Source organism: Chamaea fasciata, unplaced genomic scaffold (genome assembly GCF_029207755.1).
Source record: "Chamaea fasciata isolate MVZ Bird 193981 ecotype frontalis unplaced genomic scaffold, bChaFas1.0.hap1 SCAF_27, whole genome shotgun sequence".
In the NCBI taxonomy this organism is placed as follows: Eukaryota; Metazoa; Chordata; class Aves; order Passeriformes; family Sylviidae; genus Chamaea; species Chamaea fasciata.
Window position 1 is genome coordinate 3,701,424 of NW_027094112.1, and position 20,750 is coordinate 3,722,173.

Here is a 20,750-nt window from a genome sequence, read left to right on the forward strand (position 1 = left end):
GTTTTATCTTCAGGAGGGCTTGTCTGAACTCGTTTCCTGAGCCACCAACCCTTGGAGACACAGTGATCTGGCAAGGCACACAGACCATTATAATCTGCCCAGCAGCAAAACTGAAGGGCTGTGGCAAAGGGCCAGGTTCAGTTTGAAACATGTTTCCAGAGCGGTGAACACCCACCCGTTGTGCTCTGCTCAGCCTGGACTGAGTGGCCGTGCCCAGAGCCAGCCTGTGAGGGCACAGCACAGATGGACTTTGCCATTTCTTCCCTCCCAAGTGCACATCTCCAACGTGCATTCCCTGTACCTGCATTAACATCTCAGCTGGAAATGTCAGAAACCCCCTTGGTTTATTCCAACAACTCCCGTGAGCCTTGGGCTAGCCAAAATCCCCATTCTGAGTTCTAAGATCAGTTTCTGTACTGTCAAAGACTGCGCTAAAAACAATGCTCTTATGATGTTTTTAGCAAACATATCAGTTTTCTTCTTTAAGCTTTATTTGAGGTCCCTGTGTTGTGCAGAGAATAGGGCACCCTGCAAACTCCACACTCCCCACACACCCCATTCCCCAGCAGGGCACACGGGCAGCTCGTGCTTCCTCACACCTCCCACATCTGCCTTCTCGGGGCTGTGCGGGGGAGCAGGGCTGGATGCTGAATTCCTGAATTTCGCAGGCAGTTTGTTAGCTCTGTAATGTATTTGTGTTTCAGGCTTCTCCTTTAAATGGAGGATTAAGGTGACTCCTCTGAGTATTTCTCAAGCCTTATTTTCAAATACTACTCTAGTTCCTAGTGCACACTGGCGTTAAACACATGTATTGCTATCAGAACAGTGTTATCTTAAACCCACTCTCTTTACATTTTTCAAAGTAACAGGATCTTAGTCCTCCCACATTTACTCTTTTAACTGAGTTGTTTCAATCTGCGTTACCTTTCTGGACTATTTTATACAATTAATAAACTTACTGTTCTCACTCTCCCTTGCACACTGATGGATTGTTCCTCACACAATGCAATGAATGGATGCTTTTTGTACTAATAATTCAGACTCCAACATTTAAATATTAGTTCCAAGAAAAAAAATCAAGAATAAGAACATTTCTAATTCAATTCCAAAATTTTAAAAGGGAAAAAAAATGCAGATAGAAAAGAAGGAATAACGGTGAGATGAAAAGATGATTGTACATTTTTCAACGAAAGGAGAATTTTACTTAAGCCTCATTTTTAGAAAAAGTTGATTTTCTGAAGGTAGCCATGGTGAGCATTGTAAATAGCCAGGTGGGTGGGGCTGGACTTACTTTGTTTTTCCATTCTTAAATGTCAGAGAAGTAAACTCCAAGTTTCAGAACTATAGCCTGAAGAAAAAAAATCATCTGATTCATGCCTTTTGTTTAATTAAAAAAGAAACCCCAAGCCCCTGCGATGTGCTGCCAGCACTACTTGTCAGGAATGTCATCATAGTTGGCCTCACCTCTAGGGAGGAGGAATTTTGGAGGGAGGGCAGCAGTGGGGTTTGTCTCCCAACACCCAATCATGAGGATATAAAAGAGGCACCAGGGCAGTGAAGGCACAAGCTGTCTTCTCTTGCCAGGCTGCGTAACTGACCTTTACTCCTTCTTGTGCTTCAGCCATGGCCACTTCCTTCATGAGCTCTTCCTCCACCTGCGGGGGTGGCTTTGGGGGTGCTGGGGGCGGCAGCTGCCGCCTGTCCTCGGTGCGCGCCGGGGGCAGCTACCGGGCCCCGAGCATCCACGGCGGCTCCGGCGGCCGGGGCGTCTCCATCTCCTCGGCCAGGTACGTCTCCTCTTCAGGAGGAGGCTACGGCTTTGGGGGAGGCTATGGAGGAGGCTTTGGAGGGGGGGCAGCCTGCGGCTTTGGAGGGGGCTCCGGCTTTGGAGGGGGCTCCGGCTTTGGAGGCGGTGCTGGCTTCGGTGGAGGATTTGACCTTGGTGGTGGCTTTGGTGGCGGCGATGGCCTCCTCTCTGGCAATGAGAAGATAACCATGCAGAACCTGAATGACCGGCTGGCTTCGTACCTGGACAAGGTGCGAGCCCTGGAAGAGGCCAATTCAGATTTAGAAGTGAAAATCCGAGACTGGTACCAGAAACAAGCTCCCACCAGCCCCGCCCGTGACTACAGCAATTATTACAAGATAATTGAAGATCTCCGAGACAAGGTATGACATTCATAATGTAGAGGAGTTATAAGAAGGCAAGATGATTATGGAACTGCATGTTCCATGTCTTTAAAATAAGACTGAATAATTACAAAAGAAGCAGTGAATTCCTCATCCCAAATACATTGAGGTCCTGAGCATTCCAGCAGAAAAGAGTAGCCTCTTCGCAATTTAAACCAAATATCTTATGCTGACCATGTGATGTTTGTTGACATTAAAATTATTGCAGTAGAAGTTAGCAAAATGTGTTTGGAATTATCAATACATTTATTCAGGAATCAATTAGTAAAGAATGTGACAGGTAGGCCTTAAAGGCTGGAAAGATAATTCTCCTGGCTACGGATAAGATCAGGTGTTGTACCAACATATTTCCCTGCTATGGTTCTAATCCATGTTGCACAGAGTATCACAGTCCTCTGGTTTGCTCATGGAATATGGATCAGAGATTTTACCATTATTCATGGGAACCTTTCTCTGTGTTTCTTAATTGCCAGATCCTTGCTGCTACCATTGACAATTCCCGGGTCATTTTGGAGATTGACAATGCCAGGCTGGCTGCCGACGACTTCAGACTGAAGTAAGTTCACCTGGAGCACATTTGTCTCCACTCTGCTTGTCTTCGCTCTCTCAAAACAGTTTTTTCTTCAGTAACTTCAGATGCAAAACACCCTGGCAAGCAGAATCCATTGATGAAGGACCAATTCAGAGTACAAACCTGACAGAACACAGCATTCACATTACTGAGCTGTTTGCATGATCAGTTATAGCCCATGTCTTCATTTTTTTGTGATACTCAAATATTTTTACTAGCCTGAATCACAGAGGAGAGGAGGCAGGAATAGAAGGGATTTTCACTTAGAATTAACTGAGTGACAGGAAGAGATTGCTTTGGGGCTGCAGCAGTTCTCTGGTGGAGTCTGAAATTTAGAGTAAGGTGGGGCTTTTCGGGCTCCCAGACTCAGCAGTACATCAGATGATAAAGGTCCATGTACAGCTGCCTTCCCTGCAGCAATGCACCTGCAGGTTTCTGTTTTCCTCCTGTGTCCCAGGCAGCCCTGGCCCACCTGTGCCACCTGTGCTTTCCTACAGACCAAATCTGGGCAGACCCTGCAAAACTCCTGTCCTGCGTGACAATGTTTCTATTGATGCAGATAGTCGTTATTAGGTTCTGCAAGGTGAAATGTCATGTCCTCCTCAGGAACAAAATCATACAGCATTGTCTCTGCTTCCTTATGCTGTAGCTGGACATTGGAAAAAAACAGCTTTATTGCTTTTAGACTTCTAAATCTGTGTGTTTTCATCTACAGTCCACTGTTCCTCCTATATGCGGTCATTTTATAGCTCTACCCAATACAAACTCGGACATGTTCCAGTGCTTGTTTCTTTTTTGAACTGCAGGTATGAGAATGAGCTGTACCTGCGCCAGAGCGTGGAGTCCGACATCAACGGCCTGCGCCGGGTGCTGGATGAGCTGACCCTGTCCAGAGCCGACCTGGAGATGCAGATTGAGACGCTGAAAGAGGAGCTGGCTTACATGAAGAAGAACCATGAAGAGGTGAGTCCTGACAGTGCAGGGAGGAGATAACTCTCCTTTGGAATTTCTCTCTTGTAAATGAAACATACATGTAAAGACGTGTTTTTTGTGTGAGTACACGGAGAGTAGGGAAGCTGGTACAACAAGAGAGAAGATGTGATAAATGTTTTATGTGTGTTCCATCTGTGATACTTGATAGCACAAGTACACAGTACCACAGCAGGGATTGCTGGGGGCAGGAGCAGTGTGAGAGGAGAGAATCTGATCTTTCTGTGTCCTCTGCCTTCTACCCATGCAGGAAATGAAAGAATACTCGAACCAGCTGAGTGGAACAGTCAACGTGGAAATGGATGCGGCTCCTGGCATCGACCTGACCAGAGTTCTTGCTGAGATGAGGGAACAGTATGAAGCTCTGGCTGAGAAGAACCGTAAGGATGCTGAGGCGTGGTTCTTCACTCAGGTACGGTCACACCAATGAACAGCACACCAATGCATTGCCTCAGCATCACTGCCCTGGCAGGTCCCTACCTCCCCTTCTGAAAACGATTGATTTTTTTATACATTTGTGCGTGATTTTGCTGTTGTTTTTCCTTTCAGACTGATGAGCTGAACCGTGAAGTCGCCACCCACACCCAGCAGATACAGAGCAGCAAGTCAGAGATCACGGAACTGCGCCGCACCCTCCAGGGCCTGGAGATCGATCTCCAGTCGCAGCTCAGCATGGTACGGAGCTGCCCCGAGCACACCACAGGGCACTGCCTCACACTGCCCCCTTCCTCCCTTGCTGTCTCACCTCTCCTCCACTCCCCCTCCATGGGACAAACTTCACTCTAACCTGTTCTGACATTGTTGCTCTTTAGAAAGCTGGGCTGGAGGCCAACCTGCGGGACACAGAGGGCCGATACTGCGCGCAGCTGGCTCAGATCCAGGCCCTCATCACCAGCGTGGAGGAGCAGCTGAGTGAGCTCCGCTGTGACATGGAGCGCCAGAACCAGGAGTACAAAATGCTCATGGACATCAAGAGTCGCCTGGAGCAGGAGATCGCCACGTATCGCCAGCTGCTGGAGGGCCAGGACTCACAGTATGTCACTCTGCCCCAGTCCTGATGGGTAGATAAGGGTAACAACACGCTCTGGAGCGGGAGCTGTGGCTGCCAGGGTGACCCCAGAGTGCTCAGTCACAACCTGCACATGCAGCCTTTGGAGCACCGGCAAAGCAGGTGCCCAGCAAAGGCCCCGGCACTGCCATAACTCAGGCTAAATCTGCACATCAGGGATGTGGCGGATTTGACAATGTAAATGCCACCATTTTGACCATGATGAATTACAAAAGGCACCAGGACCTGTATATATGTCTCACTTAATCCTCTGGTCGCACTGGAATTGGAGCCTTCAGCCTGAGACAACCTATAAAAACCTTTAGCTCCTGGTTTTCTCTATTTGTGCATAGAGGTGAAAATACTCATTCACACACACAGTATCCCCAGCTAGGAAAGAGCCTGGAACAGACTCCAGCTTACTTCAGTAAAATCTACAATCTCATGCCCATTTCTCATATCTGATCTATACATGGAATTACTTTTGATTTCTGAGGAGGAATCAGCTCCTTACATAGTTTCTAGATGGGACATTCTGACGAGAGGAGCACTATAAGGAGACACCTTAGGCATGGAACTGGTTTGACCACTGTTCCCATTCCCTCTCAAGCACATAGGGGTGGATTTCAAAGCTGAAAGCACTTTAACACCACCTCTAGTAAAAACACACCTCAGAACCAGCCACTTAGAGCAGCCATGTGAAATCCTGGCTGTCCACACAAATTCCTAAATGGTTCAATGGTTTCAAGGGACAGGGACAGGAATGGTCATTAATCAAATATTTCTTTTCTACAGGTTGACAGGACTGAACCCCAAGGATGGTAAGAAACTTTTTTATTTAATGAGGGGCTGAAATGAACAGGGAAAATAGCATTAAATAAACCTTTTAGCCTTGTATTTCCTCTTACTACCAGAGATTCCATTCGCCTCACAATGAGCATGTTCTGTATCATGTAGAGACAAAAATATAATACTTTATGTGCATTTTTAAAACTAGTAGATTTCCAAAATGATTGCATGAACTGCTTATGGGATTCTAAAATAACCAAATCTCCCAAAGACTCCTAAATTCCTCTGCTGATTCACATAACATACACGATACTTCCAAATCCATATCCTAAGGTTTTCTGGATGAGGACCAAGGAGGGAAAGTAGATAAGATGTAAAGGCAGTTCTGCCTTTGATATGTGAAAGATCTTGTGAGAAAACAAACACACACAACCTCATCATTCAGCTCCTCAGAGTCTTGGCAGGGCCTTATTGGTTTTTTGTTACCTATTTAATTTTTTTATTCTCCCTACAACAGTATACGGGAGCGGTGGAAGAGTTCGTTCTGCCATTGAAGAGGATGGAAAATCTGGTTCTACCCGTGACAGGAGATTCTAATAAAGAAATACTGAATTTCCCCCCAGAGACCCAGTGCAGCCTCCACACTGGCTAATGCTGAGAGAAGGAACCCTTCACTTCCCCAAATCACCAGAATGTATCCAAGAATGTCTTTCCTTAGATTTGCTCTGCCCTTGTACATGAGCATTGGCTCGCTGGGTCGTAGATGCCAAGCCTGTTTTCTGCTGGTGCTCTATTGTGTCTCAACAATAAAGTTTCTGTTCTGCTTCTGCAAATAAATCCAGTCTAATGGTGGTTTTTTGAGCCATTGTGGCACACTGCCACACACAGCCCACAGGCCCTCCCAGCATGGGCTGCTGAAACCCAACCAGGGGATACTCTGGAAATAACAACAGCAATAACAATCATAACTTTAAAAATACTAATAAAGATGGTGATGAATGGACGGATAAAGTGCCATAAGATTCTGCCAGCCATCTGGAGATAGTATCAGTTAAAAACAGAGAAGACAACATAAAAAATTCTGTAAGATCTTTGTTCTCAATTCCAAGAGCACAACGGGGCTGCAATTGATGCACAAATAAAATGCATCTCTGAAAAAAATGCATATATTTGTGTTCCTGCACTGCCTGCAGCACCAACACAAATTCCCTCAGCTCCTAAGGAGGCAGCAGGCACAGTCCAGGTGAAAGGAATTGCTCAGAGTTTGCTGCAACTGGTTTGGTTTTCATCCATCAGGAAGAACATCCTCAGCCCATGTCACTGCTAGGCCTGCTATTTTAGCCACACCACCTTGTCCCAGCTACAAATCCCCCACCAGTGGAACTGAAGAGATGCTGATAAACCTTTAAGAGTCTGGTGAGGCACACAAAGGTTTAAGGCACACGAAGCAGTTACCTAAGCACTGTACTTTGCTCATATAACGTGTTTGGAAAAGGTATCCTTAGCCCCATCACTGGACATGCAATCCACATTATAGTATCTGCAAAAATGATTTCATTTCTAGAATTACATATTTTACTTTCCTTCCTAGCTCCTTAGAGATGCTATTTTTGCGTCTTCTATTTTCTGACATTAAGAAAAAGAAATATACACTGCTGGCATCACCAGTTTGGCCACGAGATCATTGGTGCTGCTGGTAAGAAATGCACATCCTGCTGACTGGAAGGAGTTTGGAAGAGGTTTGGCAAACTCCAGCAAAGCAACATCACAATCTACTAGAGAGGAAAACTGAATGGTATAAGTAATATTTTTTCCTGATTCAAAACCTAGGTGACTCTTGCTTAGCAAGAGAGGGAATTCCTACAGCCACAGGCAGCTGTCCATCCATTTGTATTGCCGAATGAGGAGTTGAATCAATCAGTGATTGTTGCAGGACATTGACCTGTACAATGTAGTTGTCAAAATATTCTGCCTGTATTTGAACTGCAGGTAGAAATTCAGCTCAGTTTGCTTCCCATGTTCCAATTCAGTAAAACAAGCGTGATTCCCAGATGAAGCAAGCTGGGACTGAGGAGCTCCCAGGGAGCAGAGCAGTCCCCATCCAAGGGTGCCATCTGCTGACAACAGTTTATTTCCTTACTCCAAGTGTCACTTCCATTCTCTGTTCTGGATTAAAGAGGTGACTAAACCCAAATTCAACATTGCAGCCTCATAAAGAATTGTGTCCGATTTTGAAGTAAATTGTTTGGTCTTTTTCATTGATCCTCAACATGTGTGGATCAAAACTGCGTGGCATCTTTTCCAGTTTGGAAAGGCTGAGCTTCAGGGCGAGCACTTACCATGTCTCAGATCACCTGTACTTTGGATTAATTGCAAGAGAAAACACAATTCTGGTTTTCATGATGTGGTAATTTCATTATATTCTCAGGACTGAGGCTCTGTGGTCTCTCACATTGCCAGCCTCATTGCCAGGTAGGGTGGGAATGCCATGGAGTAATTTCAGGCAAAAGAGAGGATTCATTTTATTTCACATTCTATTTTGTACATCCGTGTGTAATTCCATCTTGGTGTAACAGTTTGTAGACACCAGCCTGCTAAACTGAAAATTCAATCTGAAATTGATCTCTGGTGAGATCTGCAGGATGTCATCAGTTCTATTATAATTTGGAGGTTTTTTCAAGTTAGGGCCTCAGTTTTTGTCTGATGCTTCTAGCTCATCCCCCCCTCAGCAGCAGGGCTGACCCCAGACTGCAGCTATGGGTAGTGGCTGTAACCAGAATATTTGGGGGGCTCCAAACCTTGTAATTACTGGAAAACCCTATTTTCAGTGATTTCTTTCCCCAAATAGTTAGAAATGACAGGATTTCTGCAGAAGGAGGTGTCTGAGGTAGGAAGAGGAGCATGAGTTTAGCGTAAAGGGAGCCGGGGAACAAGAAAGGAGCAGGTGCTGAGCAGAGCCGAGCCTCAGCCGCAAGGAGGAGCCCGAATCCTGCTCCGTCAGGAATGAGGCCGGGAGGTACCGGGGAAGCTCGGGTGCAACAATCCCTTATTGCTGTAGTATTCCAAATGAAACCAAGAGGAGAAAACAGATCCCTTCCTGTTTCTCCCAGGACAGTGTAATTCTGCTCCATGTGATCTCCCTCACCAGTCAGGGCAGAGCCTGGGGAAGGGGTTTAGCCTTCACCTTGCTAAGGAAACTAGCTGCAGCATTTCTGGGGAGAGCCTGTGCCCACTCAGCTTCCTGCCTCTTCCCAAATCTTCCTCTTCTGTCTCATCCCTCAGCCATGGACTAGAACAGAACAAGGCAAACTCACTAAACCTAGCAGTAGCCACGGGATCACTCTCCAATCTATGCCCTTTACCAACATGAGGAATAGGACAACCTGCGACAGCAACACTGTGCCTTTCCCTGTTGGATGGATACAGCTTAACAGAAAGTTACTGAAATTTTTGAGAAAGACTATTCCTGCATGATTACCAGGTCAATTTTTAGGGCTGGTAGCTTTATATAATCACTTGAATCTTTTAAGTGCTGTTACAAACTCATAGTGTAAATATTTTCTATAGCTAAGATATATCTTAATAGTATTAATGCTGGGAACAGCAAGAAATCTTTGCATTGCTGCCTATTGAGACAAGACCACTGAAACAGGACTGCACCTCAAATCATGAGAAAATCAGTATAAAAGTATCTAATTCTCATGTATTTTCCCTGGACATGGGCAGCTGAAGGGAACAGCTGGGCATTACTGACTCTGGACTGGAGTTTTTTTAGTTTAGAAGCTGGATGACTTCATGAAAGCCTCACGTCTCCCGCAGGCTGAAGCTATTTGGTAGCTAAGCTGTTTGACAGCTGATAGGACACTCTGCATTTGAGAATCCACAGGTTTGAGGATCCATGGGCTGCTGTAATTCTACAGCCTGAGAATTACCACTGAAAGTACCTGCATCCCTGCCCCGGCTTCCCATTTATTCCCTTCATGAGCAGGAAAACATAACATACTAACTACAGGGTTAGAGAGAAGTCTGAGGCAGAGCTGGTCCTGTTCCACACCTACGGATTTTGGCCACACCTCACTATTATCATATGAAAAGAAAAAGGAAAAAAAAAAAACCCAAACAAGCGAAAGGAAAGCAGCCCCGTATGTAGCTGATTCCAAACAACAACAGCGTGCAGGCTCATAAATGCTTCAGAATTGACCAAGAGGAAGCACGTTTCGTGATGACACAATCTTGTTGCTGTAGTCATTCATCGGAGGGAAACTCCCACAGGAAAAGGCATAAAGCTGCTCAGGGAAGGCGAAGAGGCTGCTCAGTGCTAGGCAGCCAAACCTGGGGTTCGATTCACACAGAGCTAAGCATGAGCACCAGCCAAGGCCCTTTCCAGTTTTTTTCTGGGTCCCTCAGGGGTAGTTCAGGGTGTGGTTTGGCCCAGCAAGAAACTTCTTACAGAGCGTCAAGTGCAGATGGTTGTGCCAGCAGCACACATGTCTCCTTCTCCTCTGCCAGACCCTTCTGGCTGGCTGCAGGAGGGGCACCCTGGGGAGACTTCGGCGAGCACTATGGGGAAAGCATCTTCCTGGGTGGGAATGAGAAACAGACTATGCAGAACCTGAATGAGCGCTTGGCTGCCTACCTGGACAAGGTCCGTGCCTTAGAAGCAGCCAACGCTCAGCTGGAGAGCTGCATCCTAGAGTGGCACAGGACAAAGTCTCATGGAAAGAGGCATGACTTCAACCAGTACGAGCAAAACGTCACTGACATGCAAAGACAGGTAAGTCAGAGCTGGGACTGTGTCATTCTGTGCTCTTCTAAGGATTTGGGGTTCTCCTTCATGCTGATGGCTTTCCTTTAAAGAAGTTAAATAAAACCTTTGAAATGTTAGAAATCCTCAGGAAGGTAGTTCCAGGACCTGGGCATAAACATTCTTTGTGCTCACAAGGAGGAGACTGGGCACAAGAAAGGCTGGAAGGGGGCAAGTGGGATTCTGCAGAGACTGGCAGAATAAAGGGATTCATGTGCTGCCAAGTGTTCCTTTCTGTACTGAAACTGGGGTTTGAGTAACTGCGGCTGGGAGAACTTGGTCTTTTTGACTGCACAGGTCTTGAGCAAATTACAAAGCAGGAGGAGTGCAGAGCCTGCCCCTCTCCTGCCGCTGTCTCCAGACAGACTGGGGCATTCCAGCTCTTTGATTCCTGCGGTAGCAGACAATGAAACTACAGGAGTTTTGGGACCAATGAGCTTATGTAATCAGATGGAAAAATACTTCATTGTAATTAAGAAAATAGCAATGACAAATTCCTTGTGGATGTTTTCACTATAATTAAAAGGAGAATTTCTGGTTCCTGCCAGTAGTTAATATTAATGTTCAACAGTAACTCTTTCAATCTCCCAAACTCACGTGTCTTCAAATTTAAGCATAATATTAATCTGTATTCATAATGAACATCCTTAGCACTGTAACCATCTGTGTGACTAATCAGTGTAATTAACTTTACATACCCATATGGGGCAAAACCCAAAGCTCTTCCAAAAGCAATGCTGTCATTTGCCCTCTGCTTTTTAAAATACAATTACTTGGCATTCTCAAGATCCTGAGAAATTCTTTCAAAAAAGGCTTGGAAATGGTATTAATTCACATCTTTGCTGACTGGGGCCAAGGACTTAATCAAACTCCATGCTCACAGCTAAAAGTGTTGCCTCCAGGCAGTAGGTGAAGTGCTCGGACCACAGAGCCAGAACTGTCATCACCCATTTCTGTTTTAAGGATAAAGAAAGGTCACTATCCCCAGATCTGGCACTCGGGCACTTTCCTTTTTAACAGAAAGAGAAATAAAAACTTGTTCATTGATAACATATATGTGTTCAGGTTGATTTGGAATTAGTAAATCAGACAGATTCAGGAAGAGAGTAAGCATAAAACCATGATGCTGACTGGGGTAAAGCCTTCGCTTTTGAATAGGTTGTGCCCAAACCACTTATTTTTAACACTCACTCCTTAAACAGCTGTCCCTGGCCACAGACACCTGCAGGCTGGTGGCTGTCCTGGATGTGGAAGGAAAGGCCAGGAAAGGATCATTTACAGGTGACAATTCAGTGATTGAACCCAGAATTTTTACTTTCTCTATAAAATATTGCAATTAGCAGCATGTCTGCCAGTAAAATAAGTGAAAATATAGCATGTAATTATTATCCATAATTATATTAATTAAATGTTAATTTAAAAGGTGAAACTAATTTAGCACCTAAAATAAAATTTAGACTAAATTTCGGGACCTATATCCAATAATCCAGAATGTCTCTGATATGCTGCCTGTCTGAACTTGGAGGCATATAATCATTTGGGTCCTGCATTTTTAACCACACTCTCCTGGATACCTGAATTCAGGATGAATGCCTAATGAAGCACCAAGTTTTGGGAAAAGCCTTGCTCCAGCCTGACTCCATCCTAACCTAGATACACAATGAAATACCACCTGTTCTTCAGGTAACTGTCTCGTTCAAACACTTTGTGCCACTAAAGCAAAGTGATCTACAGAGCATTCCAGGAGATGGGACAAAGGATATGAGACATGAGAGGTAAAGCCAGTGCAGGAAGACTTCTTGGAAAATCCCTGTTTTGAGAAGGAATTGGAGTCTATTTCCTATACAATAATGTGTGAGTTCTTAATGAAGCTGACAGTTTGCAGAGTGGTACTAGAGATGCAGCCACGTTCATGATGAATGCAGTAAGGAATTCCATATGACTGTTAAGAGCTAACTGGCACATGTGAGATCCCCTGCTGGCTGCAGTGACTGGGGCCACACTGGGGCAAAGCACTGACCAGTGCTCGGATCTCACAGAGTGTCACACAGCAATTCTGTACACTGCACAAAGCTGAAGAACTCAAGTTGTTTTCTCGTTGCCTTGTACATTCTTCAAGGCTGGATTCAAGCATTGCCTCTTCTCTGTCACCAAATTCCAGGCAGCCATGCATTCAGGGTATTGTTATAGTTCTTGAGCTGGCCTTGATTGTGTCCCAGGGCAGTATCCGAGGTGCACTGCTAATTGCCCAGGAATGCACAGTCTGTTAGCAGATTAGTTAAGCATTCCACAGCACCTTCTTTACTACAGAGGTGAACCTTTGACACTTCAGGAGAATTTTGTCATTTCCTTGTTTCTTTGTGATTCATTGAGGTGTGGGAAATTTACTCCAAGGTGTTGTGAGCTCTGTAAATGACTTGAGTACAGCTGCAGTGCCCCTTGGTTTGCTCTGTGGATGCTAAGGGAAGGTAGCTGGTGGGATGGTGACCACACTTCTCTTTCCTCTGTGTTAGAAAAGGACACGACGCCCTGCATTTATGATTTCCTGATAATTATGTATGAGTTCCTGCTGGAGTTCTTTCAAAGATTTGGCACAGAATACTGAAATTTTCGCATTCAGATCTATAGTTAAAAGCTATTCCATATTATCAGAGACACACGAGCCTTTCCAGTGTGTACTGAGTGTACCAAAGGAATGGGACTGTGCTTCTTCCTGCAGCTTTTAGGGCAATTCTCAAATCCCAAAGCAAAATCAAACACCTGAATCAATCACTCCCTGCTGCTGGTCAATTCAGAGCAGCTATAGGTGCATAACTGAATGGACCACAACAACCAGATGCCAGTGGTTCTGTGTATGTAACTCCAGGCTGAAGCCTGTGGTGGGTTGAGGGTCCTGCCAGTGAGTGAGTGGCTGCCACCATCACCGCTGTGCATCACAACACCAGCTCAGCAGTGTTCATGCACCGGCTACTTTTTAGCATAATATTAACTCCAGTATTTTGATTGTACTCAGACACAGCTTAATGGTTCTTACTGAAATTTGCCCTAAAGATGCCCAAGGCAGCTTTGTCAGCAATGCTGAACAGGATCAGAATCCGGTCTCAAAACCAGAGGAAGGCAGTGACTGTTACTTTGTAATAGACCATGAAGTTTGTATAATGAAATTCATATCCTCTACATGGCCAGGAATAAGATGATGCTTTCTGGTTCATATCCTCAAAAAAAAGCAAGAAAAAGAGTAAAGCAAGATTATGGACAAAAATTGCAAAACACCTAGGTGAATCAGGAAACTGAACTGCTTTTATTCCTATGGTCTCCTTAGCATGGGAATTCCACTATTTAGATGCTTCCCATGAGTAGCAAAGAGGCTAAACCAGCACAGATTATTTACTGTCCCCCCATGGCAACACTGACTCTACTGCTGGATTCTCTGTTTTCCAGATTGAGGATAGCAAGATCACCAATGCCAGCATCCTTTTACAAATCGATAACGCTAACATGGCAACTGAAGACTTCAGGCTCAAGTAAGCTATTCTTTGGTTTCCTCATTAGATTTGAAAGAGGATTAAACTAAACATTACTTTTTCTTGCTAATCTAATAGGGAAGTGATTTTACTGAGGTTTTCTGTTGATACTGGATGAATAAAAACAATGTAGAACAAGGGAAAAAAACCCAAAAGGATGTAAAACCCACAAATGATTGCTGAAGAACCTTGAGTCACCCTGTTTATGATACTTAGTGCAGGTCCTGACTAGCAGGTTTGACAGCAGACACTTGATACTTGTGACAAAAGGCACTTAAAACTGTCATCTGGGATTACAAATTATCCCCTCTAAGCACTGCACTTCCTAGTCCAGCCCAAATCTATTTCCTGGACTTATCACCTCTTCTGTCCAGCTCTGCAGGGAACACCTGTCCTTGTGTCGCTTCAGTTTTGGAGTCCCGTGCACAGTAACTGAGCCGGTGCATCACTGGCTCCCAGCACAGTCTGATTTTCAGTACATTGAAAGAGAGTTCTCAGATCAACTAAAAAGACAAAATGTTTGTACAGAACACTTCCAGGCAGGTCTTTCCAAAGGAAAGGATTTGACACTTCTGTAAGTAAGACTTCTTAAGAATCAGGAAGATTTGTCTTATTTCTAGCAGTTGGTGATCAGGTATAAAAAAATATCTCAGCTTTTGGTAATATTGTGACAAGCTTGGAAACCCTGAGCACTGCCAGCCTTTCATTATCAGTCAATAGTGTCACAAAAGGAACCACTGGAACTATTTTGAGGGATGGGACTCAGACTGACTTCATTGGATGAATGGAGAAGCACCAATAGAGCTCACAAAACACAGAGTAAAGGGAAAGATGCTGAGGAGCAAAAGTGCTTCCCATGCCCAAGGGAATCCCAGCAGCATCTCCATGCCTTTGGCTCACTACAGACACTGCAAGAGGTTAGAGAGGAATATTAGTAACTGGCTTCCATCACATTTTTTCTTGTTTTTCTGAAGGACTCAAAAGTGACCATTTTGGAAAAACTACAGCAATCAGTGCTTGCTGATACTGTTTTCAGAGAACTGTATTCTCAAAGCTTTCACAGCCTGGTGAATGTTAACATGCATAAAAGGAAATGAAAAAAAAATTTCATTTCCTACCATATTGGGAGAAAGTGAAATATAAAACTAATAGAACTCATTTTATTGTTAAGACTATTCAAAAATATTTAAATAACCTATGTTAGAAACAGAATTGGTTTCTTTGGTTGTTTGCTCTCTCTAGTTCCCTACATAGACTAAGCAAGTCTGCTTCTCCTTATACAAGAGCCTGAATCGGGCAGTTCTCAACACGCACATTGTGTCTCCTCTTTCCTCATAAAGATATGAAGCCGAGAAGTGTCGCAGGCAGGGAGTGCAGCTGGATGTGGAGAACCTGCGGAAGGAGCTCGACGGGATGACCATTATTACCACAGATCTGGAAATGGAAATTGAAGGTTTGAGAGAAGAGCACATCCTCAGGAGGAAAGACCATGAGGAGGTAGAAAAAGTTCCACTTGGTAAAATCCTATCGCACTAATCTTTACTATCATGTAATTAACTGAGTAAGACCCACAATCTCTAAGTGGGATTGATGATTCAGGACCTAATCCTGTTTCTGAGGCAGCCAATGAGAGTCAGGTGAGGCAAAAAGTCTGTGTCTGCTTTACCGATTACACTGGGGTTTCAGAGAGAACAGATTGCTGGAGTCTCTCCCACCCATCTGTCATACACAGCTAATAATAACTGACATATTGGACAGAAATGTTCTCAGAAAGACTTAGATATAAATACACAGAGTGCTGCCGGGTTTTAGTCATCACAGACTTTTTCCTCAGTTCTGAATATATAATTTCCCATACTCAGAGAAGCATGGAGGGGGTGAGGGTTGGGAAGGATCTCTTTAGGCCCCCTTGTCCACCCCCCCAAAACTCAAGCAGGGTCACCCAGAACAGGCTGACCTGAGCAAAACAGATTGCAAATTCTTGAAGGACCAAAATTAAAAAGAACGGTTGGTGAAATCAGGCAAAATTATTCGTTATTGCAAAATCCTAAGCACAGTAATTAGATAATTCTCAAAAGCCACACTACTCTGAAATCATCAGAGCTATATTCAGTGCTCTGTTATTCCCACATTTATAATTCCACTGCTTGAAACATGCTGGTTTCGCTTGATCTGGTGTTGTTTGCAGTTATTACCTAACACCAGACCAAACGTCCTGCTCGGTGTCTGTGGGTTATTAAAGCAGAGAATAAAACACAGGGGTTGCACAGTGGTAGGTGCAGCTGCCTTTGGCTGACCTCCTTCCAGCCCAGGAGAGTTCTTGAACACAGGGGACCAGCAGAGCCATCCCTGTGTCCAGATGATCTGCATTCCATGATGTCATACCCCAAAAGGCTCCTTTGCCTGAGCGCTTTGAAAATGGTACCAGGCACTGAAGGTTGTGCTACACTGAAAGGAATGTTACCCTACCTGCCTGACTGGTCCTGTAATTATGTTGTTTACACAGTAATTATATGCTTTAATCCAATTATTCCTTTAACAATTACATAGAACTTTTACATTACTCTCCTGTAAACTTAGTTATAGTTCCATAAATATTAACATAAAGGGTAAGAAAGATTAAATTACTGTTAGATTTTCATCAAGGTTTTGGGTTTCTAATAGATAAATAAATAAAAAATGACAGCGCTTCTTCATTGAGTCCATTTCTTCCAGAAACATTCTATGAAAAGGTCTTCTCGCATGGTTTTTATTGAGTTGTGCCACAGAAGCAACTATGTCACTGGTTTAAGTCACATCAAAGTATTATTTATATATAAACTTTTCAAATAATGGTAACCTAATGTGTATATAAAAATTACCCCCCCAAACCTCTCTGAGATTCTGTGGCTCTCTGAAAACTTTCTACATTCATTAACAAGTTTGCTTGTTCCCTCTGCTAACACATGGACAGGATATGGAAGCCAATCGCTCCTCACAAGACTTCAAAGTCAATGTAAAAGTAAACGCAGCCCCTCCTGCAGACTTAGGCAAGATTCTGGCAGAAATAAGAGAAGATTATGAGGCCATAATTGAAAAGAATCGTCAAAGTCTGGACAACTGGTACAAAGAACAGGTAACAGCAATTCCCTGCTCCTTTCTGAGCCCCCTGTGGCTGTACCTGTCTGATCAGAGTCTGTGAGCTTTTCTCTTGCTTCTGTTCCACAGAGTGCAGCAATGTCCCTGGCAGCAACCCCTAATCCCGAGCAAATCCAGCACAACGAGAATGAGATCAAGGAGCTAAGGAGAACTTTACAGTCCCTGGACATTGAGCTGCAAGCACAGATTAGTAAGGTATCTGCTGCAGACATCTTGGGCTGCTCGCTCACTCCATATATTCTCAGAAGTTGTCATGGACCAATTCTCCATTTAAATCCACAGCCTAGCATAACTTTATTGCAGTTGCTAAAGTATGAGGGAAAGTGGGATTCAGATCATGCTTGACTTTGCCAAAATATGCAAAATAGATTCAGCAACCATCACCAGGAAGTGAAAAATTTATGTCTCATGACAAAATATGAGAAGAAGGAGAGAAAGGATAGCTGACTCCAGGTCTAGAAAGAAAATGTGTCCAGAAGACAACCAGTAACACAAAGAATGCCAAGTTCATATTTACAAGCCCTGTTATCGGGCATGCAATACATGGACTGTGAAAAATATTGGTGGGGAACTTTCACAGATATTACATAGCTCTTACACAGGTTAAAGCTCACATCCCAAAGACCTGGAGACTTTGGAGCAATTCTGGACAGTTCATGTGGAATGGACAGGACAGCCATCAGTTTCAGGAGCAGGGCTTTGAGCAGAACGGATATGGCAGGATTAAATGACTCAGTTCTGCCTCTCATGCACACACGGCACTGCTTTGTGGTTCTGCTGCCTTCACAAGAATGGTTATGCAAATGCCTAAGTGTTTAAATTACCACAGCCTTAATTTTGCAATCTTCTAGCTAGAGACCAAATTTGCTCGTGTTTCTGTGTTGTATCTACCACATAAATAATAATCATGGTCTTGGTATTATCTGCCCCATCAGAAACACATGCTGGAAGACACCTTGGCTGACACTCGGAATTACTATGCTGCTGCGCTTCAAAATATGCAGCAGATCATCTCCAGGTGTGAGGAAGAGCTAAGTCAGGTTCGTCACGACATGAAGCAGCAAAATAACCAATATAAGGTTCTCCTTGGGATCAAAACGCGCCTGGAAAAGGAAATTTCCACATACCGCCTGCTGCTGGAAGGGAATGCTGACGGGTAAGGCAGAGCTGCCCTGACTGGAACAGATGAGAGTCCTCATATTTGGATTATTTATTTGTTTGTTTGTTTATGCTTAATCAAAGCTTGTGAGTCCCATACTACATCAAGGGTTGGTATTTTAATGTGACGGATCATAATAAAAAGCCGGAGCCACTTTGAGTACAGAGACACTGGTATCCATGTAATTTGGATTACCTAAATTAATATAACTTTTTATTAAAAAAAGAATAAAATTCTCCACTCCCACACCATGGCCATCTCAGCATAGGAGAATGCTGACCTCATTTTTATTCTCTCATCTGATTTATATGAAGTCAAAAAAGGAAGATCAGCAGCCTTTAGAACTGCAGCTCTCAGGCAGGCAGGACAGAGTGGCCCCAAGTGTGAGGGTATTTGTCAGAAGCCAAATTGGGATCAACCCGAGCAACTCCAAATACATAAGAACCAATGCACCTGTCCCTGGAAGCAGCAGTGAATGTGCCCAGGGATGATTTCCAGTGACAGTATCTACCAAAGGGAAAACTCATGTGATATAAAAGCATCATTCTTTCTCCTTCTTTTTAAAAAATTTTATCTCATAGTGGGATGAGGTCTCCTTAGAAACAGGAAGAAAAGGATTAATAACTTCTTGAAATTAGTGTAACATTATTTTCTCTCTATTTCATTATCTTCACAGGACAGCAAGAAAATCTGAAACTAAAGGTAAGAGTTCCTTACTTTGTTCTTTGTAGTGACTCTTAATTACTGTCATTTCCAATCAAATTTTACTCAGGGCAATTTTAACTTCACCTGAGTGATCTGTGGAAGGTGTGCATGGCAGGCTCACTCAGGCCTTTGAGAAGCATTTCAGCAGTTCCTGGCTGCTGTGAAGGGCTCACTGCAGAGCCCAGTGGGCTGTGGCTGCCCATGGGCTGCCTGAGCCCCAGCCCTGTCAGTCACACACATGGCCACAGCTCAGGCTCCAGACTAAAGCTTTCCTGGGATATAAGGAGGCAAGGGGACTCCACTGGGTGACTGAAACAGCATTAGGGCTTGAGAGCAAACCGAAAATCTGCATGTCTGGAAACTCATATTCTGGCATGGGCATGACCTGCAGACATCCAGGATAATCTGCTGGATTTGCATTGGCTGGGCTGTCCCTGTGTTATTCATTTGCCCTGACCTGGACCAGACCCAGGGTGACTTTCTGGCAGCACATTTCACAGAGAGCAGTAACAAATATTGACTTGAAGGAAAACATGCAGAGAAAACTTTGTTGAGGAGGCAGCAGGCAAATGACTGTAAATGAGGCTTTCCGTGCATCACCTTGTCTCAGCATTGCTCCTTGGCTAATTAAACTTTCTTTTCTTTCAGAACACTCTGGGCTGAGCAACCGAAAGCTCAAAGCGATTGTACATGACAGTGTGAACGGGGAGGTGGTGTCCTCCACCATCAACGAGCTCCCCCAACAAGCCTGAAGGAAAGCTCTGCCAACCAGCAGCTTTCCCAGCAGCAGCTCCCACGGCCCCTCTGGGAACAGTGCCGTGGGCTGGCTCCCCGTGTGTCAAACAGGGATCCTGCAGCCAACGCGCTTCTCAAATGATCTGCAGCCTAACACTGCAAAGTGCCACACAGAGCTGGGTATAGCTGACATTGGTAGTTTAAAGAGCTTTTATTCACCAAAATGCTGAAGAAAAGCTGTTGAATTAAAGTGACTGGCTGAGCTAGTGACAAATGTATTGTGCACATCTCCCCAGGGCAGGAATATCCATCTGGGATTCAGTTATCGCTCTGCAGATTAGCTATAATTTAAGGGGAATAATCTCTGAACTTTTTTCCTGGTCTTATGCCTCTCATCATATACCTCACTGCAGCCAATAAATTTTTATCCATTATTTGTTCTGGTCTTTGGAATATCTGATTTTGCTTTCTCTTACATATGCCCAGTGTCACTGGCATGGCCCAGGACAGCCAAAGTCTCATTGTTTCAGGAGGGACAATACTGGAAGAACACAAAAAAGATAAGCGGAGACACAAGTTACAGGTGACATTTATGTGAGCAAAACTGTTCAGCTTCCCTATATACAACTTATCAATGTCACCATTTAAAACAGCATTATGAGTACTAGAGTTGCAAAGTCACTTTACTAAAAATAGTCCCCCGGAAACATTTCTTTATTTTTCAGTTTGAGAGATATTTTCTAGCACTGTCTTTACACACTTTACCTCAGAGCCTGTAAGTACTTTTCCAGACACTCATTTTTTCTTGATGACCCAGGTAATTCAAAAAACCATCTCAGTTACTTTGTCTCAAATTAATGTTTACTGTCTCTGTTGAAGGGTTCTGCAGTCAGGCCAGACTGGTGTTTACAGTGCATGCTAACATCAGGGAGAGCTGTCAGCCTTAGCCAAACTCAGGCTTCCTTCCTTTCTCAGCTCAGCCCAATGCCCAAGTCAGCAGCAGATCAACAGCAATAGGGCTATGCAAAGATAAAATCTGGGCAAGGAAAAGAGAAATACCATTAGGATGCTTAGATGAGGAAGAGTGTAAAGCAGAA

At 44.1% G+C, this 20,750-nt stretch overlaps 2 protein-coding genes across 2 annotated transcripts; both read left to right on the forward strand.

Annotated features, from left to right (window-relative positions):
- The first annotated feature begins 1,578 nt into the window (after window positions 1-1,578).
- Window positions 1,579-6,425, forward strand: LOC136301963 (keratin, type I cytoskeletal 15-like). The gene is made up of 8 exons (XM_066205223.1): window positions 1,579-2,169; window positions 2,664-2,746; window positions 3,568-3,724; window positions 4,002-4,163; window positions 4,301-4,426; window positions 4,564-4,784; window positions 5,595-5,620; window positions 6,106-6,425. The coding sequence occupies exons 1-8, from the start codon at window positions 1,624-1,626 to the stop codon at window positions 6,183-6,185; spliced, it is 1,401 nt and encodes a 466-aa protein (XP_066061320.1). The 5' UTR covers window positions 1,579-1,623; the 3' UTR covers window positions 6,186-6,425.
- A 3,307-nt stretch (window positions 6,426-9,732) lies between these two features.
- LOC136301961 (keratin, type I cytoskeletal 23-like) lies at window positions 9,733-20,300 on the forward strand. Its single transcript, XM_066205222.1, is given in 8 exon segments — window positions 9,733-10,362; window positions 13,834-13,916; window positions 15,257-15,413; window positions 16,870-17,031; window positions 17,124-17,249; window positions 17,990-18,210; window positions 18,890-18,915; window positions 19,567-20,300. Coding segments are annotated over 8 exon segments (1,509 nt in total). The 3' UTR covers window positions 19,671-20,300.
- The last annotated feature ends 450 nt before the right edge of the window (window positions 20,301-20,750 follow it).

Coding starts and splice junctions, on each gene's coding strand:
- LOC136301963 (XM_066205223.1), top strand. CDS start 1,624: ATGGCCACTTCCTTCATGAGCTCTTCCTCCACCTGCGGGGGTGGCTTT. Junction 3,725..4,001: donor TGAAGAAGAACCATGAAGAG/GTGAGTCCTGAC, acceptor CTACCCATGCAG/GAAATGAAAGAATACTCGAA. Junction 4,427..4,563: donor TCCAGTCGCAGCTCAGCATG/GTACGGAGCTGC, acceptor GTTGCTCTTTAG/AAAGCTGGGCTGGAGGCCAA.